At 44.0% G+C, this 18,608-nt stretch overlaps 1 protein-coding gene across 18 annotated transcripts in view; it reads left to right on the top strand.

The window, feature by feature from the left end:
- Nucleotides 1–2,771: 2,771 nt before the first annotated feature.
- ZNF583 (zinc finger protein 583) overlaps nucleotides 2,772–18,608 on the top strand; it is a 31,714-nt gene continuing 15,877 nt past the window's right edge. The window contains exons 1-6 of one of the 18 annotated variants that reach the window (XM_055145321.1): nucleotides 2,772–3,285; nucleotides 8,859–8,985; nucleotides 9,756–9,854; nucleotides 14,311–14,412; nucleotides 15,156–15,220; nucleotides 16,223–16,359. In XM_055145321.1, the coding sequence (XP_055001296.1) occupies nucleotides 2,962–3,285; nucleotides 8,859–8,985; nucleotides 9,756–9,854; nucleotides 14,311–14,412; nucleotides 15,156–15,220 (717 nt within the window). In that variant the 5' untranslated portion in view covers nucleotides 2,772–2,961 and the 3' untranslated portion in view covers nucleotides 16,223–16,359. The other 17 variants (XM_055145318.1, XM_055145316.1, XM_055145317.1 and 14 more) reach the window with 17 other exon arrangements.

Below are 18,608 nucleotides of genomic sequence, written 5' to 3'. Positions count from 1 at the left end.
CAGGTTGTGACACTATCCCTACGCGGCCTCCTCGGCGGCGCAGTCGCTTCTGGGAAATGTAGTTTCTGCGGCTTAAAGCTTGGAGACCGTGACGAGTCGGGGCCTGTCTGCCCGCTGGGGAATGGGCAGACGGCCCGGTGTCGCGAGGCGGTGGGGACAGGCCGGGTGCCGTGGGACGGGTAAACGCTGCTTCTTGATACCTAAAGGCTGGCAAGCTGACGACGCCATGGGGGGCGTGGCGGTGACGGCCGGCAGAGTCCGCGAGCCCTCGGGCAGCCAAGAGGTGACCTGTCCGCGTCCCAGGGGTGTTCCAGGGGAGCTGGGGCGCGTCGCTCGGCTCCATAGCGGGTGACGTCCCTGTCCGAGGTGCTGTACGACCCAGGTTCTTTGGAAATGTTTAAAATAGGAGCCGTGACCCAATGAAAGAACACTAATACTAACTCCCGCTTAGACATGGCGAGTCAGGGCAGGAGAGAGTACAGCGTGTTAAGCCCGAAAGCAAAGCAAAAAAGAAACAAGTAGTTGAGACTGAAGCTCAAATAGGAACAAGCAAGGACAACTAATGATGCTCTGGAAAAGAAAAACGGTGAGGGGCTGGAGCAATAGCACAGCAGGTAGAGTTTGCCTTACACACGGCCAACCCGGGTTTGATTCCCAACATCCCATATGGTCCCCTGAACACTGCCAGGAGTAATTCCTAAGTGCAGAGCCGGGAGTAACCTCTGTGCATTGCTGGTTGTGACCCAAAAAGAAAAAAAGAAAAGAAAGAAAAACGCTGAAGGTATACCTCAAAATCTCCTGTAAATATGTAACTAGTATAGGTTCGTCAATGTCAGATCCATAGAAGAAAATAGAAAATTCAGTAATTAGTATAGAGGGGATAGTATGGGGGAGCTTATGTTAATAAGGATGACAAGTCACGTTAAATATTAGATTTTTAGGGGGGGCGGAGTGATAATACAGCGGGTAAGGCGTTTGCCTTGCATATGGCCGACCCAGGCTTAGATCCCCAGCATCCCCAGGAGTAATTCGTGAGTACAGAACCAGGAGTGGGCCAGGAAACAAATAAAAAAAAAAACAGGAATCTCATCACCATTACTATTTATGAATTATACGATAAATAGAACTTACTGCTATTTAATTGTAACCATTTTTTTTTAAATTCCATCTTTTCTGGTTTCGATAATTTATTTCTTTATTTGCTTTTTTTTTTTTTTTTTGCTTTTTGGGTCACACCCAGCTATGCTCAGGGGTTACTCCTGGCTTTGCACTCAGGAATTACTCCTGGCGGTGCTTGGGGGACCATATGGGATGCCGGGGATTGAACCCGGGTCGGCCGCGTGCAAGGCAAACGCCCTACCCGCTGTGCTATCGCTCCGGCCCCAATTGTAACCATTTTTTAAATTTTTTAATTTAATCACTGTGAGATAGTTACAAAGCTTTTATGTTTGAGTCTGAGCCACACAATGATCTAACACTCATCCCTCCACCAGTGGACATTTTCCACCACCAATGTCCCCAATAGCCCCCTCCCTATCCCAGTCCTCACCCTACCACTATGGCAGACCACTTCCCCAATACTCTCTCACTACTTTTGAGCATTATATTTTGCTTGAATTTTCCCACCATTATTCAAGCCTTCCTGTCAGGAGCAGACATTAGATAATCTATTTTCTATTGCTCACTTTGAATATGATGAGAGGTCGCCTGGCAGCAGAAGCAGCCGGCGCGCTTCTGGAACTTTTTAAGATTGTAAAAGGTTTGGATTCAGAGACATCTCTGTAGGGCAAATCCATTTTGGGATTCAATTGGGAGTCCCTGGGTCAGAGTTTTTGGTGCACTAAGATGGGTGCCTGGAGGCAGACTGTGGGTCTGACAGCAAAGATGCCAAGAGGGCAAGCCGGGAGCCGGGGAGAGATAGCCTGACTCTTCTACCACTGCCCGTGTGGCCTGGGGTCTTAGTCCTAGAACCCACATACCTGGGCCTTGCTTCTGGGAGCCCGTGATCTCCGGATTTCATCTGAAGTAGGCAGGGAGAGCACAGAGCACACTGCTCCATCTGAGGTGCCCAGGTGAAACTGGTTGGGTGTGGGGCCCGGAAAGATCTCCTGCAGTTGTGGTGTCTTCCAGGACTCACTTCTGTGAGTCTCAATTGTAACCAATTTACACTTGACATTTTGTTACTATTAACAATGTTCCAAACAGTGTAGAAATAAAGTTTCAATTGCACTGTAGCACTGTCCTCCTGTTGTTCATCCATTTGTTCAGAGCGGGCACCGGTAATGTCTCCATTGTGAGACTTGTTACTGTTTTTGGCATATGAAATACACCACGGGTAGCTTGCCAGGCTCTGCCGTGGGGGGGGGGGAATACTATCGGTAGCTTAACAGGCTCTCCAAGAGGGGCGGAGGAATCGAACCCGGGTCCACCGCGTGCAAGGCAAACACCCTATGGGCTGTGCTATCACTCCAGATCCTCAATTAACTTTGTAAATTTGCAGATTTCATTTCCTCTGTAGAAATATCCCTGGCTTTGGGTCATGTGTGGCTTTGATGGTAAACACCGAGATGCGTAAGTCAATTTTGAAGACACGAATGGGAGTTAGAGAATATTTTCAAGACTCTGAAGTCTATGGACAAGAGGGTCAGCCTGACAAGGGCACAGGAGCTCTGCTCCGCTCTCCCGCGCGCACGAGCATCCTCCCCGACGCCCTGGGCAGCTCACAATTTGTCCCCAGAGCTTACAACGGTGTCCTGCCACACCGTGGGCGCTCAAGAATGGCTGTGGCAGGAGGGGAGAAGCAAAAGCAAAGCGAAGAGAAAAGTGCTTTGCTCTGCACCCACCTGCTGCTCCGGGATTCTCCAACCGCAAACCAGCCCCGCCCGGACAGTTTCCAGGCGCGGTCCCGTTGCCCTGGCCACCACACCTGCGTGCTAGAGCCACGCCTGGCGCCTGCGCAGTATGGCCTGGAGCGGTGGGGCGCGTAGCCCGAAAGACGGGGTGGGTTTTGGGGGGCCACGAGCGGCTGCGGACGGCGCGCTCCGCGGGGATGAGGCTGCAATCCCCGTGGGCCTGCAGCGACCGTGCCCAGGATTCTCCACGCCGCGGGCGGCCCTGGACTCCACTTCCCAGCAGCCCCCGCGCCGCGAGCGCTCGGCCCCTCCCGGCGCGGACGGCAGCCGAAGCCGACTCCCCATCCAGCCCGCGGGGGGCGCTCGCCGGCGGCTCCTCGGGCGGCCGCGCCGAGGGACTCGTCCGCGAGATCAGACGCTGAGGAGCCGGCGGGTGAGCGAGGGGCCACGAGCGCGGGACACGCTTGTGAGTCCGTGTGAGCGCGTGTGGCGCTGCGTGAGGGACGCGATGTATGTGGGACCGAGTGTAAATACGTGTGATAGGGTAGGACCTGTGTTAGAAATAAGTGACCGTGTGTGACCAGCGGGATGTGACCATGTGAAATTGGCATGTCATGACCAAGTGGCCAGTGGGAGAGAGGCTGTGGTGGGGCCAGTAGGCGGAATTATGCCGTGCTGGGGACCCCTAGTACGGGTGGGGAGCTACGGGGAAGATGACTGGGAGGAAAGGTCAGAGACGAGGAGAGGAAGTGAGAGAAGCCTCCACAGGACAGAGGGTCTCCCTATCCCCGACCTCGTGCCCACAGGATAGAAAACGGAAGGGGAGCCCAGTCTGCCACTTCCAGAAACAATGACATTCACTGCGCAGAAGGCACAGGACAAAATGCTTTGTGTGAATTACCTCAGGCTCTTCTCACAACCCCAGAGAGTAGCTACCATGTCACTAATGACTGGGTTTTGGAAGATGCAAAGGTGGTGAGGATAGATGGGGTGTCTGCGAGCAGGCATGACTATCCCCAAACATAGAGGTTCTTACCTTGAAGAGTATTGCTTAAGTCCCTGGGCAGTGAGGTCTAGTGGGAAATAATTCATGATTAAGTGTGAGTTTCAATGAAAAGCGTGAGCACGTGGGACTTGAGCATTTTGGTGGCAGAAAACCGTTCCCCTGGCCGGCCCTCAATGGAGGGAGGAAGGCCTGGGGAACCGAGAAACAGAGTCCCAGGCTTGTTGGTAGTTTATTCCTCTCTCCTCCCCAACGAAGTTCAGTCTCTTCCTTTACAGCACAATTGTATTCAGTCTCTCCCTTACAGCACAATCATAGTTATAGTTTTGGTCGTAGTCTCAGTCATCATAGTTCCATCATCCTAGCCCACCCTTTCCCCTTACAACATAGTTATATAGAAATCATGAAAGGTGGGGGTACACATAGGTGGGGTTGAACATTGTCATAACAACAAACAGAGGTAAAGCCACACCTGCAGGGGAAGTTCTAGGGATTAACTCAAGGACAAGATTTCATCTGAGGGTTCAGCGCTCTAGGTTGCTAGGACATAGCTCAATGGTGGGATTCCATTTAGGGTGCATTGCTTTCTCCTTTCCTCAGCTAGTAATCCATTTAAACAATTATGGTAAACTTAGTTCTTATAATATATCTAGTCATTTTGTATCACTGTCACTGTCATCCAATTATTGCTCATTGATTTGTTCGAGCAGGCACCAGTAACATCTCTCATTGAGAGACTTATTGTTAGTTTTTGGCATATCCAATATGCACAGGTAGCTTGCCAGGCTCTGCTGTGCGGGCTTGCTGGGCTCTCCGAGAGGGGCGGAGGAATCGAACTCGGGTCAGCCGTGTGAAAGGTGAAAGCCCAACCGCTGTGTGAACACAGTAAATCAATATATTAAGCTTAAAAGTTGGCTCTTCTTGGGGACATCTCACTATATATCTCAGACTATAGTCCTCAAGTCAGGTTAGTCTTCCTAACCCCAGCAGGGGCCTTATTCAGTTACTTCTTTTTGGGTCATGACAGAATTTGTTCCATGACCATGCTCTTAAGTTATAATACTTATGGCACTTCTGGAGGTCTTTGGCTAAGATCCAGAGACTATAAAACAGAGCTCCTGAAAGAGAGCAATGCAGAGTCTCTTGCCCCGGCTCTTGGCTGTCTTCACCAGGGCCCCTCAGAGGGGGTCAGGTTGAGTTTCCCTCCCTGCCCCAAGCAGAGCCCCACAGCCGAAGACCTCTGGAACCCAGCCACAGCCATGCTCAAGGCCCCTCTCCACATGTTCGAACAAGCCTCACGCATGAAGGAACCAGCAGAGGAACCCAGGTATGCGGGACCCGGGGCTGAGATCTCCAAGCCTGGTCGGATCGGGACTGGGCCTCCTCTACCCAGATCCCCATTTTCCAGTAGCTTTGCAGCTACACCCATGGACTGCCCCCCAGCCCGTGTAATCCCATCAATAGCTAGGAACCAGAGACTATAAAACAAAGCTCCCAGAAGCGCACAGCCACATTCAAGACTGCACGACCTCTTATAGCCTAGCTCTCCCTCATAGCCTAGCTCTCCCTCTCGGAGAACCTGGCAAGGTACCGAGAGCATTATGCCCACTGCAGAACCTGACAAGCTCCCTGTGGCATATTCGATATGCCAAATACAGCAACAGTGCTAGGTCTCATTCCCCTTACCCTGAAAGAGCCTCCAGTGTGTCACTGCTGGGAAGAATGAGTAAAGAGAGGCTGCTAAAATCTCAGGGCTAGGACAAATGGAGATGTTTCTGGCACCCGCTCGAGCAAATCGATGATCAACAGGATAACAGTAATACCATGATGGCACTTAGCCTGTCCCCTTTCGATGCCATAGTAGTTTATAGTTTGCCCTGGGTCCATCATATACCTTCATTGGGACCCTCCTTTTGGGAGTGTTAGGAAGTAAAGGCAATTGAGTCTTAAGTCAAGTAAATATGGATGCCCAGGAGTAAATATTATTTGGAGTCAGTTAACTCCCATGTTACAAAAGCATAGCATCAGCTGTCTTCCTGTGTCTATACAAAAAGGACATTGCTAAATAAACCATGCAAAGGACATAAAGGAAAAAGAAAAGCAATATAGTATTATTATTGCTTGATGAAATTGGGTGTACCTCAGGGCCACTGTTGTGAGAGTAGCTCAATAAACCTAAGCTCCCCTCAGGAGGAGCAAGGATAAACCAATGGTATGCAACAATTAAGGTGCAGGTTTTCTTAGCAGGAGCAATAGCAAGTGACCCTTGATTCCAGACCACAGGACCCCTTTTGAAGCCAGCTCTTGTAAAGATGGCTTTTGATGGAGCATTTGTTGTAGCCTTATCTCTCACTTTTGTAGAAGGGATGGTTATTTTTGTTTGTTTGTTTGTTTTCAAAATTGTCATCTTGTGAAAAGAGTAAAAAGTTAGAACAGGATTTTAGTTCCATTCATTTGTTACTTTAAAAGCTTGACTAATCTCACAGGTGAAAGTCTTCATGTATTTAAGTGAGGGAAGGATCCTTACTTGATAATGACATTAAGGATAGTAAATATTATTTGTAAATTAAAAGGTGATTTAGATGCAGAAATCTTATATTGCATTCTTGATATATAAAACACATGGAAAATAGAATCATAAACTTAATAGGAATGACCAATTCAGTGACACCTCTGGGGGCTGGAGCAATAGTACAGCAAGTAGGGCTCTTGCCTTGCACAAGGCCAACCCAGGTTCTATCCCAGCACCCTATATTGTCCCCTGAGACCACCAGGAGTGATTCCTAAGCACCGCTAGGTATGTTTCAAAAACAAAATAATTCAGTGACATCTCTAGTCTATGGCAAAAAGGGAAAGATTTGGCTTCTAGGCTGGTTTTACTGGGAGTTTCAGGGTGAAACTGGCATCTGTGATTTCTTTCTCTTTAGCTCTTTCTCTGGACCTCCCCCTCTCCCAGACACAAGCCCAAAGGAAGAGAGTTATCTTAAATCCTTAAAGCCATGTCTGCGGTAAGGAAGCATCTCTTCTCTCTTCCCTAAAATGCCTGGTTTTATAGCGCAAGATATATGTTCTTACGTGGAAAAGCTTATGGACACCCCTTTGCCCCCCCAGGAATGACTCCTAAGCACAGAGCCAGGAATAAACCCTGAGCGCTGTGGGTGTGGCCCAAATCCCCACTCCCCAAAAAAAGAAAAAAAAATATTTGTAGCAGTCTAGTGAAAAGATTAAGATTCATTTAACAAAAATAAGCAAGGTTTGGGCCGGAGCGATAGCACAGTGGGTAGGGCATTTGCCTTGCATGCGGCCGACCCGGGTTCGATCTCCGGCATCCCATATGGTCCCCCAAGCATCGCCAGGAGTAATTCCTGAGTGCAAAGCCAGGAGTAACCCCTGAGCATCGCTGGGTGTGACTCAAAAAGCAAAAAAAAAAAAAAAAAAAAGGCTTAAAAAAAAATAAAAATAAGCAAGGTTAGTAGATAAGACATAGCATATATATGCCAAGTAGTATTATCTAACAAGTGATTTTTAAGTTAATATGCATAAATAATGATAGACATCTGATTAGGAAAATATTTTGGGGTTTTGTTTTTGTATTTGTTTTTGAACCATACTCATTGGTTCTCAGGGCTTACTCTCCTATGTCTGTGCTCAGAAATCACTCCTAGTGGGGCTCAGGAGACAATATGAGGTGCCAAGGATTGAACCCAGGTTTCCTTACCTGCTGTACTGTTTCTGTGGCCTTAAGGAAACATTTGGACAAATATGTACTCACAAATCTTTTTGTTTGTTTTGTTTGGGGACCACACGCGGCAATACATAGGTGTTCTCCTGGCTCTTTGTTCAGGAATTATTCCTGGCAGTGCTCAGTGAACCATATGAGATGATGGGTATCAACCCAGTTGGTCACATGCAAGAAGACAGATGCTCCACCCACTGTACTTTCTCTCTGGCTCCTGTACTCATTCAAGTTTTATTGTTTCTAGGAGATCTCGTTGAACATTTGGTAGCCACGTTTCAGTGCCACATGTATATCGACTCACTTTAAGAGTAAACTTTGAGAGGCCAGTATATAGTATGGCAAAAAAGTGCTTGCCTTGTACATGCCTAACAAAGGTTCCATCCCCCTCACTCTATATGTTCCCCTGAGCCCCACCAGGAGTGATCCCTGAACTCTGCCAGATGTGGCCTGAAAAGAGTAGATTTCACCCTGTGATGTGTCAAACACAAGAAGCATTTACCAAACCATACAGCAGAGCCTGATAAGTCTGCAGCAAGTTTTATCCTGTCAGGCAGAGTACCTAACTATTCTGACATTTAGGAAGTAAACTAGGTCTTATTTCATGTTATCATTAGGAACCATAATTTGGGGTCAGAGACAATATAAGTGGGTAATGTACTTGCCTTGCACATAGCCAACCTGGGTTTGATCCCTGGCATCCCATATGGTTCTCTGAGAACTGCCAGGAGTGATTATTGAGTGCAGAGCCAGGAGTAACCCCTGAACATCACTGGGTTTGGCCAAAAAACAAAACTCAATATGTTAGAAGTATTTTATTCTTTTGTTTTGTCTCAGCATGATAAGGTACTATTTTTGAAACTTAGTGTGCTTATCAGTAACTGTTAGATCTATCTTTCTTCCTTGAAACTTTTCTTTACTGCCTCATTTTTTCCTAATTTCCATACCAAGAAACAATCTAACATTTAGTGTGAATATTTATAATTTTACATATAATTGTTTACAGTGTAGTTATTGCCCAATTCTTGTGTTGTAAATCTTCTCTTCACCAGTAGAGTTTCTGAAACTATATATTTCTGGAGATAATATCAAATAGCACAGTGAAGTAATCTAATAATTACTTTAGTGTGTTGCTTTGAACCTAAGATACTGCCAGAAAATTTCACTGCATGCAGTTTTTCTCTCCAAAAGTAGACATTTTAATTCTGCAAAGTTAGCCCTGTGAAGGTGAGAACACTTGAGCAAGAATGTGTTTATATCATTTTAGGACTTGGTGACATTCAGGGATGTGGCTGTAGATTTCTCCCAGGAGGAATGGGAGTGGCTGACCCCTGTTCAGAGACAGCTATACAAGAAGGTAATGCTGGAGAACTACAGGAGCTTGGTATCACTGGGTAAGGATGTATCCTCATAATTCAGAATCTGTACTTAGGGCTGGCATCCAGTTTAAGGTTTGGAAAGCCTTTGATATAATTCAGTAAATTCTCCCCAAATAGGCAGGATTTTGTAGAACTGGCAGCTTTATTAGCTTATTCTTCAGAATTCTTCACATTTTTCTCAACTCCCTCCTACAACATCCTATCTTTCTGGTAACAAGGTACTTGATCTGATTTCTTTGGGTTTTGTTTGTTTGTTGGTTTTGTAGCTACACACATGGCTGTTCTTAGAGCTTACTCCTGGCTGACCCAGGGATCACTCCTAGTGGGCCCAAGGACCATATATGGCGCCAGGAATTGAATCCAGATAGGCCATATGCAAGGCAGATACCCTACCCACTGTACTATCTCTCCAGCTCCCTTGATCTGATTTCTGGACTGTTGGTATACAACATCCCATAATCTCAGGCCTAGCTAGGTCTGGATGTAAACCGTTTATGTTTTGGTTACTGTAACTTTAAATGGCGGTTACTGTTTCCGTTGGTTCATTTGCATATTTGCCTATGTGGCCGAATATGATTGGTTTGTATGTTAATTTAATAAATAAAAGGAGGTTGAACAGGCTGCTCTCGGGGCAGGCCATAACACAAAACCTCCGGAGGCAGTCCTGTGATCCTCCCCCAAAAATGTATATTTCTTCCAGGAGTAAAGTACCTCTGATTCTCTGGTAAAATTGCAACATTGTTGCAACACTGGACCTGGCTAATTCCTCTTTTACTTCTTATAAGCAGGAGTTTTCATTTCTAAACCAGATGTGATCTCATTATTGGAGCAAGGAAAAGAGCCTTGGATGGTGAAGAAGAAGGATACAAGAGGCACACATACTGGTAAGTGAGAGAGAACTAGGGAGACAGAAGCAATTTGAAGGAAAAATTTCACTGTTTCTAAACAGTTCTTGCTTATAATGGATATTTCTTAGGTAGCTTAAAGGCTTAAACCTGGGAAGAAATACTGAGGTATTGATACTATGAGCTCCCTAACTTATTCTCATGATATATATTCTTGCACATGTCACTGTCTTCTAATAACCTTTTTGTATAGCCTCGGTCCAGATGTCAAAGTGTTTCCTTACTTTTGCACAGGTTGTTACATCAAATATTTAAAGGAATCAAGAGATAATGTTTTGTTCTTTTTTTTAAGTTATTGGGCCACATCAGCAGTGCTCAGGAATACTTCTGGCTCTGCACTCAGGAATCACTCCTGGAAGGTTCAGGGAAATCATATGGGATACCGGGGATCAAACCTGGGTTGGCCTCGTGCAAGGCAAGAGTTTTACCTGCTGTACTATCTCTCTGGTGATAATGCCTTTTTGTGTATGTGGGCGGGGGAAGGTGGTCACACCTGGCAATGCTCAGGGGTTACTCCTGGCTCTGCTTTCAGGAATCACTTCTGGTGGTGCTCAGGGGACTGTGTGGGATGCTGGGAAATTGAACCCTGGACAGTTGTGTACAGGACAAGCATCTTACCTGTTGTACTATCTCTTGGGCCCCAAGAGAGGGAGATTTCTAAGGGAAAAAGTGCACAATGCACTATTGTAAACATGTGACAATTTGGAGGAAGAAAAACTCTGAATTAGAGATGACAGTGTCCATGAATAAGATCATTGATTTAAAAAGTGAAGGAAACCAAGCCTGGTGAGGAATTGGACCCATAACAACTTTATCAATCTCTCTGAAATTTGCCTTGGGTTATATTTTCATTTTTCTACAGTCATACTTTTTTTTTAAATTGTCAGATTGGGGGGCTGGAGTGATAGCACAGCGGGTAGGGCGTTTGCCTTGCACTCAGCTGACCCGGGTTCGAATCCCAGCTACCCATATGGTCCCCCGAGCACCGCCAGGAGTAATTCCTGAGTGCATGAGCCAGAAGTGACCCCTGTGCATCGCCGGGTGTGACCCAAAAAGAAAAATAAATAAATAAATAAATAAATAAATAAATTGTCAGATTGATTTCCATAAATGTGAGCAAAGGAATCTTGTAACTTCCTTCCTTGCTTCCTTCCTTCCTTCCTTCTTTCCTTCCTTCTAACATTGGTTTGTCATTTCTCTATGGTCTCAGGGAGCTTAAGTTTATTGGGTTACACCCATCACAATGCTCTCAAGGCACTCCCATTCCTTTGTGTTTATCTGTAACCTCTTCTCTGTGCTCTGCTTCCCCAACCAGTCACCTTTATCCCCAAATCAGACTCTGTTGACTTGTGGGGTCGATCCTTCTAAGGACTCTGGATTTGTATTTGTAAGTGAAGTATTGCTTTTCTCTTTTCCTTATGTCCTTTGCATAGTTACTTTAGAGCAATGTCCTTTTTGTATAGACACAGGAAGACAGTTAATGCTGTATTCACTCCTGGGCATGTTTTCTCAATTTAAGCCTCAGTTGCCCTTAGTTCCTAGCACACCCAAAGCAGGGTCCTGACAACAAATGGATTAGGACCTGCTAGGGTTAAGAAAGACTAATCTGACCTGAGCACTATTATCTGAGATCTATAGTGAGATGTCTCTAGGAAAGCCACCCTACAAACTTAATATATCTCTTACTGTGTCTGTACAAAATGACTAAAAAGATTATTTAGAAGTAAGTAAATCTAAGACGGTTATTGGACTAAGAAAAGGAGAAATGCTCCCCTAGGTGGTATTTTGCCCTTGAGTAGATCTCCTAGCTGTGGGAGATCTTTGTCTTTCTTAGAAGACCTTTCCCAGAAAGGAAGGGCTTTCATATGTTGATTGTGGTGCCTCACCTGGATGGAGCAGAGAGACTAGCATGGGGGAACGAGGGGCAGTGTGAGACTGGAATGGGGCGCTTTAGTGAAACTGGAACAGGCTCATGGGGAGAATAGGATAAATGGCAACTGATCAGCAACCAGCCTGGCAGCCTGTTGGCGGCTGCAGGCTGAGGTGGGGAAGTGGCTCATAGCCACTGAATGCATGTGGCAGGAGCGGGGGGAGAAAGAGAGAAAAAGAGAGAGGGAGAGAGAGAAAAAGAGAAAGAAAGGGGAGAGAGAGAGTGACCGCTGCTGCCACCACCATGCTCACTTATTTTGAGAGAGAGACTGCTGCTGCCACCACCACGCTCATTTATTTTGAGAAGGAGAGAGAGAGAGAGAGAGAGAGAGAGAGAGAGAGAGAGAGAGACTGCCACTGCCACGACCACAGTCACTTATTTATTTTGTGATCACACACCTTCCTTCCTTCCTCCCTCCCTTCCTTCCTCCCTCTCTCCCTTTCTTTCCATCCTTCCTGTGTTTTGCCAAACCCAGTGGTGCTCAAGAGCCTCTCCTAAACCATGCTTAGAGGATTATATCCTGCTGGGGACTGAACCTGGCCTCACATACAAAGTGTACTCTCCAGTGCTTTGAGACATTTCCCTGCTGCTGTTTTTTATCTCTTATATGGCTATCGTAGTTTGCAGTTTTAATTTCTTACTTTATATAACTACATTTTTTGTTTTGTCTTGTTCGGGAGACACACCTGGCAGTGTTAAGAGATTACTCTTGCCTCTGTACTCAGGCATCACTTAAGACAGGATCCGGGCACCATATTGTGTGCCAGAGATTGAACTCAGGTCAGCTGTGTACAAGACAAGTGTTTGTACTATCTTTCCAGCTGCTAGATAGCTTTTTTAAAAAAGCATTTAAGGGGGCTGGAGCAATAGCACAGCGGGTAGGGCGTTTGCCTTGCACGCGGCTGATCCAGGTTCAAACGCCAGCATACCATATGGTCCCCCGAGCACCGCCAGGAGTAATTCCTGAGTGCAGAGCCAGGAGTAACCCCTGTGCATCGCTGGGTGTGACCCAAAAACCCAAAAAAAAAAGCATTTAAGTGGGCTGGAGAGATAGAATCAAAGATACTCTAGGTATCTACCTTTGGATACATTGCATTCCCTTATCCTGTTATTCCCTATACCATAGATAAGTGAAATCATCTGTATTATCCTCATTTCTCTTAACATGATGTCCTTTAGTTTCATCCAAGTGATACACTACTTTTAGTAAAGGTTTTTTTTTGTTTGTTTGCTTTTGGGCCACACCTGGCTGTGTTCAGAGCTTGATCCTGACTCTGCACTCTGGGATCACTCCTGACAGTCCTCGGGGGACCATATGGGGCGCCCAGGAATTAAACCCAGGTCTTGGCCACTGTAAGGCAAATGCCCTACTCACTGTGCATTACCACTATCCCAAAAGGTTATATTATGCTCATTTATGTTCATGAGCTACATTGGTCTGTAGGTTTATTTAGTTTTAGTATATAATTCATTGCTAACTATACGAAAATTATTTTAAGTGCTTTTGCCCTCTTCTGATTTCTGAAAAGTTTGGATAGAATGGGGCTGGAGAGATAGCATAGTGGGTAGGGCGTTTGCCTTGCACGTGGCCGACCCGGGTTCAAATCCCAGCATCCCATATGGTCCCCTGAGCACGGCCAGGGGTAATTCCTGAGTGCAGAGCCAGGAGTAACCCCTGTGCATCACCACGTGTGACCCAAAAAGAAAAAAAAAAAAAGAAAGAAGTTTGGATAGAATGATACTATTTCTTTCTGATGAATTGGAGGCCCTTTTATCATTGTGATATGATCCCCTTTATATTTGGTACTACTTTGTTTTGAAGTCTTTCATAAATGAATAGTCACTCTAGTTTTCTTAGGCATGCAGTTTGCATATTACGCTTTTCACTATTATTTACTGTAAGAGTGTCCTTATATTTAATGTATTTTTAGTAAGCATCATATAATTATGTCTTCATTTTGTATATACATGTATATATATTTTAATGAATCACTGTCAGATACAGTTACAGACTTAGGAACTTTCATGATTACATTTCAGTCATACAATGATCAAGTACCAGTGCCCATTCTCCACCACCAATGTTCCCAATATCCCTCACACCACCACCCATCCCCACCTCTGCCTCTGTGGCAGGCACATTCCCTTTTACTCTCTCTCTCCTTTTGGGTGTTATGGTTTGCAATACAGGTAGAAAGTGCCCATCATGTTTGGTCTACAGTCTACTTTCAGCACACATCTCCCATCCCGAGCGAGCCCTCCACGCATCATTCACTTAGTGGTCCCTTCTCTATCCCAGCTGCCTTTTCTCCCAGCATGTGAGGCTGGCTTCCAAGCCATGGAGCAAGGTCTTCATTTTTATCCATTCTATCTGCCTTTTAATTATTTATATAATTTTATTATGTAAATAAAATGGGTTTGTCTTTTGTTTCTGGTTTGTGCGTTCTTTTACTTTTGTTCTTTTGGTCCTCCTTTTCTGCCTTTTTTTAAAATTTTGTCTTCTAGGTGACACCCGGCAATGCTCAGGGGTTACTCCTGACTCTGCATTCAAGAATTACTCCTGCCAGTGCTCAGGGGACCATATGGGATATGGGGAATCTAACCCAGGTTAGCTGTGTGCAAGGAAAATGCCCAACCTGCTGTACTATCAACTCTGGCCCCTATTCTGCCTTATTTCATATTACTTAAATGTTCTTTAGATTTCCATTTTATCTACAGAACTTTCAGAAGCATCTTTTTGCATTATGTTTCATTATTGTGGTAGAACAGTTAATGCTCAAAATGTGGTCTCGAGACCAATGGTATAGTGGCTAGAGAGATAGCTCAATGACCTGAGCACATTCTTTGTATGCATGTTTTATCTCTGGCACCACATGGTTACCAAAGCACTGTTGGGTGTGACCCCAAAACAAAACAAGATAAGAGGTATATCCTAGGAATTCAGAAATGCAGATTTTGTTTTAATGAATCACTGTGAGACACAGTTATAGACTTACAAACTTTAGTGATTATGTTTCAGTCATACATACCCTGACCTAATACCCATCCCTCCACCAGTGCCCATTCTCCACCATCAGTGTTCCCAGTATCCCTCCTGCCACCCCTTTGTGGCAAGCACATTCCCTTTTACTCTCTCTTTCTCCTTTTGGGTGTTACGGTTTGCAATGCAGGTACTAAGTGGCCATCATGTTTGGTCCATAGTCTACTTTCATCATGCATCTCCCATCATAAATGCAGGTTCTTATACCTTATATTACACCTTAATCAGAAACTCTGTGTAAGGGGCACAGTTTTATCAACTTAATTCTGTGTTTAACTAGATTCATAATTCCTTACTGTTCATTTCATAGGAATTATTTATCTACTAATTGTTAAAATTTCATCTTGTGGACTGGAGCAACAGAACAGTGGATAGGTACGTGCCTTATACTTGGCTGATCTGTATTGGATTCTGAGAACCTCATATGGTTCCCTGGGCCTGCCAGGAGTGATCCCTGAGCACAGGGCCAGGAATAAGCCCTGAGTACTGCCAGCGTGGCCCAAAGTCAAAAACAAAAATTCTATCTTCATGTTGATTCTAGGAGCATTATGAGTGTGATTTATAATTGTTTAAAGGATAGAGGGAATTTGAAAGGGCATTGAATTAGGGTAGGACAGGAGAAGTTTGCAATCTTATAATTAAAATTTTTTCTTCAGATTTTATAATTCCTATTCAGTGATAATTGTTCATTTGATTTCAGCCTTCCACTCATTGAATTCATCATTAAGCAAACCATTCTAATAAGAGTCCATGTATTATATAGTCTCTATTCCATCTACTAGAGTTTCCTGTACTAGAGTCTCTATTGATTCACCATTTCTTTTAGATATTAAGCATCTTCTATCCACCTGACCTTTTCTAGTCACTGGGTGAACAAGGCTGAAAAAAATAGAAGTTCCTGCACACAAAATATTACAATGTAGTGAGGATGGGGAGTAAACTATCAAATAATAGGTCAAATGAATTAAATGCTCAAAGTAATGTAAGGAAAGAAAATGATTGCAGGGGCTGGAGAGATATTACATGAGTTAAAGCTTACACAAGACTTCACACATGCAAGTATCCTACCATTTAAGTCCCTTACTGCCATTCCTTATGATCTCATACTTTTTAGACTATATTTAATAACTGTTAAATCCTCAAATAATTTTTCAGAGTTTATTTTTCTTGAGAAGGTATTTTGGGACACACCAGCACTGCTCAGGGGGTCATATGCAGTCCTGGAGATTGAACCAGGATTGTCTGCATGCAAGACCTTACTCCCTTTATTATCATTCAGGCCAAATCCTTAAATCTCTTACATATTTTGTTTTGTTTTTGAAGTTCTTCCCTTCCAATGCATAAACACAAGACAGTTGTTTCCATGTTATCTTTTAGATTGGGAATATTCATTTACAAACAGTGAATTTTCATCAAGTCAAGTCATTTATAAAGAATTACCCAAAGTAATGACAATGGGAAGAAGCCAACTCATTTATACCCTTGACTGCTCCAGTTTCAGAGAAGACTATAAAAATGAGAAGAGGTATGAGAACCATCTGGAAAGTCAGAAGGTATATTCTAGTCAGTTGATCATTACTCATAAAAAAATCCTTGCTGAAGATCAAGATAATGAATGTACTAAATCGTGGCAAACTTTTCATCAGGATGCAATACTTGATATGAAACAGAGTTTTCCCACCAAAGGAAGAGTTCTTAAGTGTGAGCCACAAAAAAGAAGTTACCAGGAAAAAACTGTTAAAATGAAACATAAGAAAGTTTATGTAGAAAAGAAACTTTTGAAATGTAATGAATGTGAGAAAGTCTTCAACCAGAGTTCATCTCTTATTCTTCATCTGCGAATTCATACGGGGGAGAAACCCTACACATGTGATGAATGTGGCAAAACCTTCAGCCAGAGTGCAAACCTAGCACAACATAAAAGAATACATACTGGAGAGAAACCTTATGAATGTAAGGAATGTAGGAAAGCCTTCAGCCAGAATGCACACCTGGCTCAACACCAGAGAGTTCATACTGGAGAAAAACCTTACCAGTGTAAAGAATGTAAAAAAGCCTTTAGCCAGATTGCACACCTGACTCAGCACCAGAGAGTTCATACTGGAGAGAGACCTTTTGAATGTATTGAATGTGGGAAGTCCTTTAGTAATGGCTCATTTCTTGCTCAGCATCAGAGAATTCATACAGGAGAGAAGCCTTACATATGCAATGTGTGCCGAAAAGCCTTTAGCCATCGTGGATACCTGATTGTACATCAAAGAATTCATACTGGAGAGAAACCTTACAAATGTAAGGAATGTAGGAAAGCCTTCAGTCAATATGCACATCTGGCTCAGCATCAGAGAGTTCATACTGGAGAGAAACCCTATGAATGTAAAGTCTGCAGAAAAGCCTTCAGCCAGATTGCATATCTTGATCAACATCAAAGGGTCCATACTGGGGAGAAACCATATGAATGTACCGAATGTAGAAAGGCCTTTAGCAACAGTTCGTCATTGGCACAACACCAAAGAAGTCATACTGGAGAAAAACCTTATATGTGTAAGGAATGTAGAAAAACATTCAGCCAGAATGCAGGACTTACCCAGCACCAGAGGATTCATACTGGAGAGAAACCTTATGAATGTAGTATTTGTGGCAAAGCCTTTAGCTATCGTGGATCTCTTACTCTACATCAAAGAATTCATACTGGAGAAAGACCCTATGAGTGTAAGAATTGCAGAAAATCTTTCAGACAGCGTGCACACCTTGCTCATCATGAAAGAATCCATACAGTGGAATCACTCTTGACCCTGTCTTTTCCCTCACACTCCATACCCAATCCATTGCCAAGACCTATAGGTTTTATCTCCTAAATATGCCCAGTATCTGACTGTTCCATTTTCATACCGTCATTTTTGTCCAGTATGCAATAATGTATTTTATCTGAATTATGGAAATAGCTTTCTAGCTGGTCTTACTGTATTTGCCATTTTCTGTCATTTTTCCATATTGCAGCCAAACATGAATGTTAAGTGTTTGATCATAAGCTGGAGAGATGGCCAAAAATAAAAAAAAGTGAGAAACTGATTTTCTTGCAAAATGTTTGATTTCTACATATCTGGTGAAGATAAATTATAAGGGAAAATTCTAGTGAAGATAAAACGATAGGGAAAATATTTTTATCTTAAACTGTAAAAAGGAACAATAGGACATTTGCCTTGCACACAGCCGGCCTGGGTTCAATTTCCAGCATCCCATATGGTCCCCCAACCACCGCCAGGAGTAATTCCTGAGTGCAGAGCCAGGAGTAACCCCTGAGTATCGATGGATGTGACCCAAAACAAAAAAAAATGTAAAAAGTGAACAAAAATACATGAAATCTTCATGTTCAAGATAAAGAGCATCCAGCAATAGAAGAGCTTTAGGAAATGGCATGAATGTGATGAGCTTATGTTTTACCCCTAATAACTGCATGGAAAACTTCTGGAATGTGATCTCCCAGAGTTGAGATGGAACTGGGAGTTACAAGACAAACGTGGCTAGATTTCTGTTGTATTTGGTTTAGAGTCATGCCCAGGTTGGCCGTGTGCCAGGTAGGGAGATACTTATGAGTTTGGTGGACACATTGTTTATCTTTGAAATTTTGCTCACTTCTAGTATTTCCATTTCTTACAGCTCTAGTATGCTTTTAAAAAATATATAGGGGCCATTTTTGTACAGCAGGTAAGGTACTTGCCTTGCATGTGGCTGATCTGTGTTCAATCCCCAGCATTCCACATAG

Source organism: Sorex araneus, chromosome 8 (genome assembly GCF_027595985.1).
Source record: "Sorex araneus isolate mSorAra2 chromosome 8, mSorAra2.pri, whole genome shotgun sequence".
Classification (NCBI taxonomy): Eukaryota; Metazoa; Chordata; class Mammalia; order Eulipotyphla; family Soricidae; genus Sorex; species Sorex araneus.
This window is presented reverse-complemented; position numbering and strand designations above follow the sequence as displayed.